Genomic DNA, 14,349 nt, shown 5'->3' on the forward strand with positions numbered 1-14,349 from the left:
GAGCAGGTAGAGTCGGTACTGGACAGAACAGAACAGGTAGAGTCGGTACTGGACAGAACAGTCAGAACAGGTAGAGTCGGTACTGGACAGGACAGACAGAACAGGTGGAGTCGGTACTGGACAGAACAGAGCAGGTAGAGTCGGTACTGGACAGAACAGAGCAGGTAGAGTCGGTACTGGACAGAACAGAGCAGGTAGAGTCGGTACTGGACAGAACAGAACAGGTAGACTTTGTACTGGACAGACAGAGCAGGTAGAGTTGGTACTGGACAGAACAGACAGAACAGGTAGAGTTGGTACTGGACAGAACAGACAGAACAGGTAGAGTTGGTACTGGACAGAACAGACAGAACAGGTAGAGTTGGTACTGGACAGAACAGACAGAACAGGTAGAGTTGGTACTGGACAGAACAGAGCAGGTAGAGTTGGTACTGGACAGAACAGAGCAGGTAGAGTTGGTACTGGACAGAACATGTAGAGTTGGTACTGGACAGAACAGACAGAACAGGTAGAGTTGGTACTGGACAGAACAGACAGAACAGGTAGAGGTGGTACTGGACAGAACAGACAGAACAGGTAGAGTTGGTACTGGACAGAACATGTAGAGTTGGTACTGGACAGAACATGTAGAGTTGGTACTGGACAGAACAGAACAGGTAGAGTTGGTACTGGACAGAACAGACAGAACAGGTAGAGTTGGTACTGGACAGAACAGACAGAACAGGTAGAGTTGGTACTGGACAGAACAGACAGAACAGGTAGAGTTGGTACTGGACAGAACAGACAGAACAGGTAGAGTTGGTACTGGACAGAACAGACAGAACAGGTAGAGTTGGTACTGGACAGAACAGAACAGGTAGAGTTGGTACTGGACAGAACAGAACAGGTAGAGTTGGTACTGGACAGAACAGAGCAGGTAGAGTTGGTACTGGACAGAACAGACAGAACAGGTAGAGTTGGTACTGGACAGAACAGACAGAACAGGTAGAGTTGGTACTGGACAGAACAGACAGAACAGGTAGAGTTGGTACTGGACAGAACAGTACAGGTAGAGTTGGTACTGGACAGAACAGAGCAGGTAGAGTTGGTACTGGACAGAACAGAGCAGGTAGAGTTGGTACTGGACAGAACAGAGCAGGTAGAGTTGGTACTGGACAGAACAGAGCAGTTAGAATTGGTACTGGACAGAACAGGTAGAGTTGGTACTGGACAGAACAGGTAGAGTTGGTACTGGACAGAACAGAACAGGTAGAGTTGATACTGGACAGAATATGTAGAGTTGGCACTGGACAGAACAGAGCAGGTAGAGTTGGCACTGGACAGAACAGAGCAGGTAGAGTTGGCACTGGACAGAACAGAGCAGGTAGAGTCGGTACTGGACAGAACAGAACAGGTAGAGTCGGTACTGGACAGAACAGAACAGGTAGAGTCGGTACTGGACAGAACAGAACAGGTAGAGTCGGTACTGGACAGAACAGAACAGGTAGAGTCGGTACTGGACAGAACAGAACAGGTAGAGTCGGTACTGGACAGAACAGAACAGGTAGAGTTTGTACTGGACAGAATAGGTAGAGTTGAATATCAAAATACCATAATGTCTTGAAATGCCCTGGGCCTAAGTGTCCAAGACGCTTGGATTCAGACCCACCACAAATTGTATCACCCCTGTCATCCTTAATTGTATCTCCACTGTCATCCTTATTCTGATCACCCTTGTCATCGTTATTTGTATCACCCCTGTCGTCCTTAATCTGATCACCCCTGTCGTCCTTAATCTGATCACCCCTGTCATTCTTAATCTTATCACCCCTGTCATTCTTAATCTTATCACCCCTGTCATTCTTAATCTTATCACCCCTGTCATTCTTAATCTTATCACCCCTTTCATTCTTAATCTTATCACCCGTCATCCTCAAAACCAGTTTTGTTTGTTCTCATGCCTGTTTGCTATTCACAATCTAATTGAAACATTCTCTCCAGTAGGTGTTGACTCAGCCTCTCCTCATGTACTCTCCTCTCTCCTCCCTGTGTTTCTCTCTCTGCAGGAGATTGGTCGTATCTCTATCGAGATGCACGGAACCCTGGAGGATCAGCTGACCCACCTCCGCCAATACGAGAAGAACATAGTCAACTACAAGCCAAAGATTGACCAATTGGAGGGAGACCACCAGCTGATTCAGGAAGCTCTGATCTTCGACAACAAACACACCAACTATACCATGGAGGTAAGAAACGCACAACTACACAACACTACACTAGGGATGTACTGTAAGTAACACACGACTACACGACACACAACTACACAACAAGCACATTAACTACATCATGGAAGGTAATGGACAACAAGTTCCACTGTATTAGGAGAAGAAATAGAAGTACAGCACTTCCCAAGAGAGGGTACAAGTTGATCTTTACTGATCACCGTTACAGATCCCAAGAGAGGGTACAAGTTGATCTTTACTGATCACCGTTACAGATCCCAAGAGAGGGCACAAGTTGATCTTTACTGATCACCGTTACAGATCCCAAGAGAGGGTACAAGTGGTATAGAATAGATGATCTGATCTTACGACGACCATCTTCAGTCTTCTTGGTGTCTCATCTGTCTCAACTTCTTTCAATTAAATTTTCTCCTCTCTCTCTCTTTCCTCTCTCTCTACCTATCTATCTATTTCTCTCTCTCTCCCTCTCTCGTCCTCCCTCCCTTTGCCCCTCTCTCCCTCCCTCTCTCTCCCTCCCTCTCTCTCCCTCCCTCCCTCTCTCTCTCTCTCCCTCCTCTCTCCTCCCTCCCCCTCTCTCGTCCTCCCTCCCCCTCTCTCGTCCTCCCTCCCCCTCTCTCGTCCTCCCTCCCCCTCTCTCGTCCTCCCTCCCTTTGTCTCTCGTCCTCCCTCCCTTTGTCTCTCCCTCTCCCTCCCGCCCTCTCTCCCTCCTCTCCCTCTCTTTCTCCTCCTCTCCCTCTCTTTCTCCTCCTCTCCCTCTCTTTCTCCTCCTCTCCCTCCCTCTCTCCCTCCCTCTCTCTCCCTCCCTCTCTCTCCCTCCCTCTCTCCCCATCTCCCTCCCTCCCTCTCTCCCCATCTCCCTCCCTCTCTCTCTCCTCCTCTCTCTCCCTCCTCTCCCTCTCTTTCTCCTCCTCTCCCTCCCTCTCTCCTCCTCTCCCTCCCTCTCCTCCTCCCTCTCCCTCCCTCTCTCCTCCTCCCCCTCCCTCTCTCCTCCTCTCCCTCTCTCCTCTCCCTCCCTCTCTCCTCCTCTCCCCCTCTCTCCTCTCCCTCTCTCCTCTCCCTCCCTCTCTCCTCTCCCTCTCTCCTCTCCCTCCCTCTCTCCTCTCCCTCTCTCCTCTCCCTCCTCTCTCTCTCCTCCTCTCCCTCCCTCTCTCCTCCTCTCCCTCCCTCTTGCCTCCTCTCTCTCTCCTCCTCTCCCTCCCTCTCTCTCTCCTCCTCTCCCTCCCTCTCTCTCTCTCCTCTCCCTCCCTCTCTCTCCTCTCCCTCCCTCTCTCTCTCTCCTCTCCCTCCCTCTCTCTCTCCTCCTCTCCCTCCCTCCCTCTCCCTCCCTCTCTCCTCCTCCTCTCCCTCTCTCCTCCTCCCTCTCCCTCTCTCTCCTCCTCCTCTCCCTCTCTCTCTCTCGTCCTCCTTGCAGCATATCCGTGTGGGCTGGGAGCAGCTCCTGACCACCATTGCCAGAACCATCAACGAGATCGAGAACCAGATTCTGACGCGGGACGCCAAGGGCATCAGCCAGGACCAGATGAACGAGTTCAGAGCCTCCTTCAACCACTTCGACAGGGTCAGTTTCACAGAGAAGAGACCGTACAGGGAGGAAGAGGTGCTGTGGGGCGGTTAGACCGTTTTAGTTAACATATACCGTACAGTACACTTATATTAGCCTTACTACTGAATAGTATGGATCTGAATATCGTTAAGAACAAATTCTTATTTACAATGACGGCCTTCCCCCTTGCCAAACCCTCCCCTAACCCGGACGACGCTGAGCCAATTGTGCGCCGCCCTACGGAACTCCTGATCACGGCCCGTGATCGAACCAGGGTCTGTAGTGTGTCTTTAGTGACCCCTTTAGCACTGAGATGCAGTGCCTTAGACGGCTGCGCCACTCGTGTGAGGGTAGGCTACTCTACATGATGAAATTATTACGGATAAGAGTTGAGAATTATTTTTTCATTTTGTCAAACGGCAGTCAAGCATCGATCGTCATGATCACCACAATAAGTAGAATAAAGTTTATTATCACTGAGCACTTTCACCACCCTGTGATAAGACCCTATTGAATCTGTAGCCTAATAAACTGCATGGTTTCTCCGAGTCGTAATGGAAGGACCCCACACACATCATACCGAAACGTCCCATTTCCATCTCCTGATTAGTGACTGTAATTTCCATCAGGATAAAATAAAGTCATACTTTCTACTGTAAATATGTACATTCAACATTTTGTTTATTCTGATGTTACTGGTGATAAACCTATTCATAACATTTAATTTAAAAAAACATTTAATTAAAGTAAAAATAAAGTAATTCTGCGTACCCCTTGCAGTACCTCTGCGGACCCCCCACCCCAGTTTGAATACTGTAGACCCCTATTGTTATTAAACCTATGTGATGCTATGTACCCAAGCTCGGTCCCAGGGACACCGAGAGGGAGGGGGGAACGTTTTGGTTTTTACCCTAGACAGCTGAATCACCTGTATAGTGCTAGGGCAAAAAAACTAAATGGGGTCCCCGGGACCGAGTTTGTGAAACACTGTGTTACTGTATATGATGTGAAATGAATGATACCTCGTACTGTCTACTATAGTCTGCTTGGCCACACTGCACCTAACAGCTCTGGATGCCTCCTTAAGCCACAGCAGTGTGTCACAGCACCTCACCTCAGGTCTTAATGTTTGGCACTGTTGTGTTCTCTGTCCCTTCTTGTGCATGGTTCCAACCCCTTATCAACCATCCCCCAACCCCTTATCAACCATCCCCTCTATCCCCTACCCCTTATCAACCATCCCCTCTATCCCCCAACACCTTATCAACCATCCCCTCTATCCCCCAACACCTTATCAACCATCCCCTCTATCCCCCAACACCTTATCAACCATCCCCTCTATCCCCTACCCCTTATCAACCATCCCCTCTATCCCCTACCCCTTATCAACCATCCCCCAACCCCTTATCAACCATCCCCTACCCCTTATCAACCATCCCCTACCCCTTATCAACCATCCCCTCTATCCCCTACCCCTTATCAACCATCCCCTCTACCACTTATCAACCATCCCCTCTATCCCCTACCCCTTATCAACCATCCCCTCTATCCCCTACCCCTTATCAACCATCCCCTCTATCCCCTACCCCTTATCAACCATCCCCTCTATCCCCTACCCTTATCAACCATCCCCTCTATCCCCCAACACCTTATCAACCATCCCCTCTATCCCCCAACACCTTATCAACCATCCCCTCTATCCCCCAACACCTTATCAACCATCCCCTCTATCCCCTACCCCTTATCAACCATCCCCTCTATCCCCTACCCCTTATCAACCATCCCCTCTATCCCCTACCCCTTATCAACCATCCCCTCTATCCCCTACCCCTTATCAACCATCCCCTCTATCCCCTACCCCTTATCAACCATCCCCTACCCCTTATCAACCATCCCCTCTATCCCCTACCCCTTATCAACCATCCCCTCTATCCCCTACCCCTTATCAACCATCCCCTCTATCCCCTACCCCTTATCAACCATCCCCTCTATCCCCTACCCCTTATCAACCATCCCCTACCCCTTATCAACCATCCCCTCTATCCCCTACCCCTTATCAACCATCCCCTCTATACCCTACCCCTTATCAACCATCCCCTCTATCCCCTACCCCTTATCAACCATCCCCTCTATCCCCTACCCCTTATCAACCATCCCCTCTATCCCCTACCCCTTATCAACCATCCCCCTACCCCTTATCAACCATCCCCTCTATCCCCTACCCCTTATCAACCATCCCCCAACCCCTTATCAACCATCCCCTCTATCCCCTACCCCTTATCAACCATCCCCTCTATCCCCCAACACCTTATCAACCATCCCCTCTATCCCCTACCCCTTATCAACCATCCCCCAACCCCTTATCAACCATCCCCTACCCCTTATCAACCATCCCCTCTATCCCCTACCCCTTATCAACCATCCCCTCTATCCCCTACCCCTTATCAACCATCCCCCTCTCCCCCTACCCTTATCAACCATCCCCTCTAACCCCTACCCTTATCAACCATCCCCTCTATCCCCTACCCCTTATCAACCATCCCCTCTATCCCCTACCCCTTATCAACCATCCCCTCTATCCCCTACCCCTTATCAACCATCCCCTCTATTCCCTACCCCTTATCAACCATCCCCTCTATCCCCTACCCCTTATCAACCATCCCCTCTATCCCCTACCCCTTATCAACCATCCCCTCTATCCCCTACCCCTTATCAACCATCCCCTCTATCCCCTACCCCTTATCAACCATCCCCTCTATCCCCTTATCAACCATCCCCTCTATCCCCTTATCAACCATCCCCTCTATCCCCTTATCAACCATCCCCTACCCCTTATCAACCATCCCCTACCCCTTATCAACCATCCCCTCTATCCCCTACCAACCATCCCCCTCTACCCCCTACCCTTATCAACCATCCCCTCTATCCCCTACCCTTATCAACCATCCCCTCTATCCCCTACCCCTTATCAACCATCCCCTCTATCCCCTACCCCTTATCAACCATCCCCTCTATCCCCTACCCCTTATCAACCATCCCCTCTATCCCCTACCCCTTATCAACCATCCCCTCTATCCCCTACCCCTTATCAACCATCCCCCTCTATCCCCTACCCCTTATCAACCATCCCCTCTATTCCCTACCCCTTATCAACCATCCCCTCTATCCCCTACCCCTTATCAACCATCCCCTCTATCCCCTACCCCTTATCAACCATCCCCTCTATTCCCTACCCCTTATCAACCATCCCCTCTATCCCCTACCCCTTATCAACCATCCCCCTCTATCCCCTACCCCTTATCAACCATCCCCTCTATCCCCTACCCCTTATCAACCATCCCCCTCTATCCCCTACCCTTATCAACCATCCCCTCTATCCCCTACCCATTATCAACCATCCCCTCTAACCCCTACCCCTTATCAACCATCCCCTCTAACCCCTACCCTTATCAACCATCCCCTCTATCCCCTACCCCTTATCAACCATCCCCCTCTATCCCCTACCCCTTATCAACCATCCCCTCTAACCCCTACCCCTTATCAACCATCCCCTCTATCCCCTACACCTTATCAACCATCCCCTCTAACCCCTACCTCTTATCAACCATCCCCTCTATCCCCTACCCCTTATCAACCATCCCCTCTATCCCCTACCCCTTATCAACCATCCCCTACCCCTTATCAACCATCCCCTCTATCCCCTACCCCTTATCAACCATCCCCTCTATCCCCTACCCCTTATCAACCATCCTCCTACCCCTTATCAACCATCCCCTCTATCCCCTACCCCTTATCAACCATCCCCCAACCCCTTATCAACCATCCCCTCTATCCCCTACCCCTTATCAACCATCCCCTCTATCCCCCAACACCTTATCAACCATCCCCTCTATCCCCTACCCCTTATCAACCATCCCCCAACCCCTTATCAACCATCCCCTCTATCCCCTACCCCTTATCAACCATCCCCTCTATCCCCCAACACCTTATCAACCATCCCCTCTATCCCCTACCCCTTATCAACCATCCCCCAACCCCTTATCAACCATCCCCTACCCCTTATCAACCATCCCCTCTATCCCCTACCCCTTATCAACCATCCCCTCTATCCCCTACCCCTTATCAACCATCCCCTCTATCCCCTTATCAACCATCCCCTCTATCCCCTTATCAACCATCCCCTCTATCCCCTTATCAACCATCCCCTACCCCTTATCAACCATCCCCTACCCCTTATCAACCATCCCCTCTATCCCCTACCCCTTATCAACCATCCCCTCTATCCCCTACCCCTTATCAACCATCCCCTCTAACCCCTACCCTTATCAACCATCCCCTCTATCCCCTACCCCTTATCAACCATCCCCCTCTATCCCCTAACCCTTATCAACCATCCCCTCTAACCCCTACCCCTTATCAACCATCCCCTCTATCCCCTACCCCTTATCAACCATCCCCTCTAACCCCTACCTCTTATCAACCATCCCCCTCACCCTCTGCATGACCCACCCTCTCCTATCCACCTGCTCCTCCTGCCCACCCCCACTTCACATGCACCTGGCCCACACTCACCTGGCCTTTGGTACCTGGCACACCTGATTGGCCCCCCACTCACCTGGCACACCTGGTTGGCCCCCCCACCTGGCACCCCAGGACCACTCAGGCACTCTGGGGGCTGAGGAGTTCAAGGCCTGCCTGATCAGCCTGGGCTTCGATATAGCCAACGATGCACAGGTACTGAGGTTAACGATGTTGGTTTGTTTTGTTCTCTTTCTTTCTCTACCCCCCTCTACCTCTACCCCCCCTTAACCATCTCTACCTCTACCCCCCTCTACCCCCCTCTACTCGCCTCTACCTCTACCCCCCTCTACCTCTACCCCTCTAACCCCCTTTAACCCCCCTCTACTCCCCTCTACCTCCGCTTAAACCCCTCTAACCACCCCTCTAACCCCCCTCTACTCCTCTCTACCTCTCTACCTCTCTCTACCTCCCTCTACCCCCCTCTATTCCCCTCTACCTCCCCTTAACTCCCTCCTACCCCCCTCTAACCCCCTCTACCTCCTTCTACTCCCCTCTACCTCCCCTACCCCCCTCTACCCCCTCTACCTCCCTATACCCCCTCTATTCCCCTCCACCTCCCTCTAACCCCCTCTACCCCCTCTACCTCCCCCTTAACCCCCTCTAACCCCCTCTACCTCCCCCTTAACCCCCTCTACCTCTACCCCCCTCTACCTCTACCTCCCTCTACTCCCCTCTAACCCCCTCTACCTCCCTCTATTCCCCTCTACCTCCCTCTATTCCCCTCTACCTCCCTCTATTCCCCTCTACCTCCCTCTACCCCCTCTATTCCCCTCCATCTCCTTCTACCCCCTCTATTCCCCTCTCACCTCCCTCTATTCCCCTCCACCTCCCTCTACCTCCCTCTACCCCCCTCTACCTCCCTCTACTCCCCTCTACTCCCCCTTAACCCCCTCTACCTCTACCTCTCTCTACTCCCCTCTAACCCCCTCTACCTCCTACCTCCTTCTACCCCCTCTATTCCCCTCCACCTCCCTCTACCCCCTCTATTCCCCTCCACCTCCCTCTAACCCCCTCTACTCCCCTCTACCTCTACCTCTCTCTACTCCCCTCTACCCCCCTCTACTCCCCTCTACCTCCCTCTACTCCCCTCTACCTCTCTCTACTCCCCTCTACTCCCCTCTACCTCTCTCTGCTCCCCTCTACCTCTCGACCTCTCTCTACTCCCTCTACGTCTCTCTACTCCCCTCTACCTCCCTCTACCTCTCTCTACTCCCCTCTCCCTCCCTCTACTCCCCTCTACCTCTCTCTACTCCCCTCTACCTCTCTCTACTCCCCTCTCCCTCTCTCTACTCCCCTCTCCCTCTCTCTTCTCCCCTCTACCTCTCTCTACTCCCCTCTACCTCTCTCTACTCCCCTCTACCTCTCTCTACTCCCCTCTACTCCCCTCTACCCCCCTCTACTCCCCTCTACCTCCCTCTACCTCTCTCTACTCCCCTCTACTCCCCTCTAACCCCCTCTACTCCCCTCTAACCCCCTCTACTCCCCTCTACCTCTCTACCTCTCTCTACTCCCTCTACGTCTCTCTACTCCCCTCTACGTCCCTCTACCTCTCTCTACTCCCCTCTCCCTCTCTCTTCTCCCCTCTCCCTCTCTCTACTCCCCTCTACCTCTCTCTACTCCCCTCTCCCTCCCTCTACTCCCCTCTACCTCTCTCTACTCCCCTCTACTCCCCTCTACCGCCCCTACCTCCCCCTACCGCCCCTACCTCCCTCTACCTCCTTCTACCTCCCTCTAACCCCCTCTAACCCCCTCTACCTCCCCTCTACTTCCCTCTACCTCCCCTCTACTCCCCTCTACCTCCCCTCTACTCCCCTCTACCTCCCCTCTACTCCCCTCTACCTCCCCTCTACTCCCCTCTACCTCCCCTCTACTCCCCTCTACCTCCCTCTACCTCCCTCTACCTTCCTCTACCTCCCTCTACCTCCTTCTACCTCCCTCTAACCCCCTCTAACCCCCTCTACTTCCCTCTACCTCCCCTCTACTCCTCTCTAACCCCCCTCTACCTCCCTCTACCTCCCTCTACCTCCCTCTACCTCCCTCTACCTTCCTCTACCTCTTACCTCCCTCTACCTCCCTCTACCTTCCTCTACTCCCCTCTACCTCCCTCTAACACCCTCTACTCCCCTCTAACCCCCTCTACCTCCCCTCTACCTCTCTCTAACCCCCTCTACCTCCCCTCGACCTCCCTCTACTCCCCTCTAACCCCCTCTACCTCCCCTCTACTCCTCTCTACCTCCCCTCCACCTCCCCTCTACCTCCCCTCTACCTCCCTCTAACCCCCTCTAACACCCTCTAACCCCCTCTAACCCCCTCTAACCCCCTCTAACCCCCTCTACCTCCCCTCTACCCTCCCTCTACCTCTCTCTACTCCCCTCTAACCCCCCTCTACCCCCCTCGACCTCTCTCTACCATCCCCTCTACTCCCCTCTAACCCCCTCTACCTCTCTCTAACCCCCTCTACCTCCCCTCTACCACCCTTTAACCCCCTCTAACCCCCTCTACCTCCCTCTACCTCCCCTCTACCTCTCTCTAACCCCCTCTACCTCCCTCTACCTCTCTCTACTCCCCTGTAACTCCCTCTAACTCCCCTCTACTCCCCTCTACCCCCTTACCTTTATTCTTCTGATTCTTCTTCTACCCCCTCTTACTATCCTTCCTCCAATTTTCCTTTCGTAATGTCGTGTGACATCCCTCTCCTCTATTTCCCCCTCAATACCTCCTCCTCCACCACTTTTCAATCTTCTTCCTCGTTCGTTCCTCCTCCGTACTGTTTGTCCCTCTCTGATACCTGTAGAAGAAAACAGGGATGATGGAAGCTGAAGACTTCAAAACCTGCCTTATCTCCCTCGGCTACAACATGGTAAAGCCGAAACATCCGCTCCAATTCCTCCCTCAGTCAAGTATCCTCCGATGGTTACTTATAAACGTATCAAAATGTGTTTAGTCTGCCTTGTAGTCATTTGTGGAAAGGTAACAACTGTTCACTTGTCTGCATTGAATTGGAAAACAAAAGGTCCACCAATCATGATCACATGGGTTGTAAACCAGAAAATCGCCTCTTGTCTCTGATTAACAGTATATTACTGTATAAACATTCTAGTTTGTGTACTGTCTTTATAGCCTGGTCCCTGTCACATCTGTTTGTGCTGTCATACAATGACCATAGTGGGCAAGACGGCACAAACAGATCTGGAAACCAGGCTACGTCTCAAATGGCCGTACATAGTGCACAACTTTTGACCAGAGCCCAATGGGCCCCACAATGGTCCCCATGGTAACAGTGTTCGTGGCTCCTGTCCAATAGGGTGAAGCGGAATTCTCTCGCATCATGAGCATCGTGGATCCCAACCGAGTGGGCGTGGTCACGTTCCAGGCCTTCATAGACTTCATGTCCCGGGAGACGGCCGACACAGACACCGCTGACCAGGTCATGGCCTCCTTCAAGGTCCTAGCTGGGGACAAGGTACTCCAACTAGACCAGGGATGGGCAACTTTGATAGGGGTGGGAGCCACAAAAAAAATCTTAACTCATCATGAGGGGCCACAGTGGCTTGTGGGTCTGTGTACCCACATCCATACACACACACACATAGTCAGGGCCGGCCCTAGCCTTTTTGGGGGCCAAAATCTAAATCTTGACAGCGGAGAGTTGTAGAGTACATTTTCTGCAAATCTACACATTTTGCCATGGGGCAAAGAGAAAATGTTGCAGTTTGAAAGCAAGTTGAATGCAAATTCTACACAATTTTGCCATAAGGTAGAGGCAAATGTTTGCAGTTTTTAAAGGCTCAGTACAGTCAAAAAACAGATTTTCCTCCATTTTATATATATTTCCACACTGAGGTTGGCATAATAGTAAGTCAGTATCAGTCAGTTGGTCAATCAATCCATCAAATGTATTCATAAAGCTCATTGAAAGTAAGTCTAAAAAGCGGTAGATCTGTTCTATGTTTGCTATTTCTATGCTTCCCGTTCTTAAGTTTTATTTTTGCATCTTACTTGTGGTTTTGTCCACCAGCTTCAAACAGCTGAAAATACTATATTTTTGGTCATTGAAAATATATTTCACAGCAGCTTAGATGGTACAATGATTCTCTACATTCTGAGTGTTGGTTTTGTCACATAAACTAAAAATTTAGGCAAACTATTAGAATTTTTGCAATCAGAAAATCACAGAGCAATTTTTGCTTATTGCACCTTTAAGTAGTTACTTACTTTGGCATCTGCCAAATCTTTCTTAGGTTCCCCCAAAAGCCTAGAGCCGTTTTTTTGCCTGATGAGCTTCCCTGATATTTTCCTGAACATTCCGATACCTTTCTGTGACTTGCTGCTTGTTGAAAATACACATTGTTACACCTTTCCCATATTGTCAAGTCATTTGAAACATATTCAAGTTATTAGTCTTATAAACATAGAAACTTGGTTGCAGTTTCTGTCCCACAACAGTATACATTTTTAATACTGGTAATTACAATGTGTTGTTAGGTGTCAAGTTATATGGCTACAATTTGTGTGATTTTATGATTGCTTACTAAAAACCTATTGTTTTAAAGAGCCTAAAAAGCTATTGTTTACCTTTTTATTTATAAATACATAACGTCTATTTGTTTGGCCCACGGCCAACCACTCAGATTATATTTTTGCCAAACAAGCCCAAAGGTTTGAGAACCCCTGGACTATTCTTACCTTCTCGTTTCCCCTACACCAGAACTACATCCTGGCCGATGAGCTTCGTCGTGAGTTGCCTCCTGACCAGGCAGAGTACTGTATCGCCCGCATGGCTCCCTACGCCGGCCCCGACGCGATACCCGGTGCCCTCGACTACATGTCCTTCTCCACCGCACTCTACGGAGAGAGTGACCTCTGAGTGACCTTTGACCCCTAACATGTGAGGTCACTCACCAGCCTACCTGCTCTTACCACCGCCCGCAAGACCCTCCTACTGCCTCAACACCGCAGCTCTGCTCTAGCATAGGTCCCAGATCTGTTTGTGTTGTCTTGCCAACTCCTTGTCACTCATCGTTGTCACGCCAGTTTAGCAAAAGACAGGTCTGGCATCAGGCTAGCCCTGCTCTACAACGCTGAAAACAGCACAGACAAATCTGGCATCAGGCTAGCCCTGCTCTACAACGCTGAAAACAGCACAGACAAATCTGGCATCAGGCTAGCCCTGCTCTACAACGCTGAAAACAGCACAGACAAATCTGGCAACAGGCTAGCCCTGCTCTACAACGCTGAAAACAGCACAGACAAATCTGGCAACAGGCTAGCCCTGCTCTACAACGCTGAAAACAGCACAGACAAATCTGGCATCAGGCTATCCCTGCTCTACAACGCTGAAAACAGCACAGACAAATCTGGCATCAGGCTAGCCCTGCTAACATGTTTTTTCTATGTTCCTGGCCTTATCTTATATGTCATAATCATCATGTCTGCCCCCCCCCCTTCCTTTTTCCAACCACCCCTCATTCCTCCCTCCGCCAACCCCTTTACTGGTGTAGGGTGAAGTTGCCCCTAGATGCTGATCTGGGGTCAGTTTAGCACTTTCCCCACTAATAGTTAAAGTTAGGTTTGAGGGAGTGAAAGCTGATCCTAGATCTGTACCCACGGGAAACTTCACCACGGACGGAGCAAGCCCCTTCCCTCCCTCACACTTTGTCTTAGTTGGACTTGCTTCCCATGCAGAAACACTCTCCAGGTTTACAAAGAGGGAGAGAAATGTGTTTTTATTTTTCTTGTTGTTATTGTTTTTCTTCATAAAATGAATAAAGCTAACATATTTTATTATACAGAACAAAAAAAGGTATTTTTCTTCACCTGGTAAAAAAAAAAAAGAAACAACAATTGAAATAAAGATAAATTGCTACACTTGGTCCTTAATTTACCCTCCTTCCTACTTTGCTAAGTACACAGTGACATTAATAACGAATGACGTTTATTGTGTCTTTGATGAAGCTATATGTGATATTCAAAATGAACCGTCTACAGCAAAAGTATGACATT

General features: G+C 50.5%; 1 protein-coding gene across 5 annotated transcripts in view; it reads left to right on the forward strand.

Moving 5' to 3' along the window:
* The window catches only part of LOC100380299 (actinin alpha 1), a 274,936-nt gene extending 260,722 nt beyond the window's left edge, over positions 1 to 14,214 (forward strand). The window contains exons 18-23 of one of the 5 annotated variants that reach the window (XM_045723308.2): positions 2,046 to 2,225; positions 3,634 to 3,780; positions 8,419 to 8,499; positions 11,141 to 11,206; positions 11,651 to 11,809; positions 13,055 to 13,456. In XM_045723308.2, coding sequence (XP_045579264.1) covers positions 2,046 to 2,225; positions 3,634 to 3,780; positions 8,419 to 8,499; positions 11,141 to 11,206; positions 11,651 to 11,809; positions 13,055 to 13,213 — 792 coding nt within the window. In that variant the 3' untranslated portion in view covers positions 13,214 to 13,456. 5 annotated transcript variants of the gene reach the window in all.
* The last annotated feature ends 135 nt before the right edge of the window (positions 14,215 to 14,349 follow it).

This window comes from Salmo salar, chromosome 09 (genome assembly GCF_965601325.2).
Source record: "Salmo salar chromosome 09, fSalSal1, whole genome shotgun sequence".
Classification (NCBI taxonomy): Eukaryota; Metazoa; Chordata; class Actinopteri; order Salmoniformes; family Salmonidae; genus Salmo; species Salmo salar.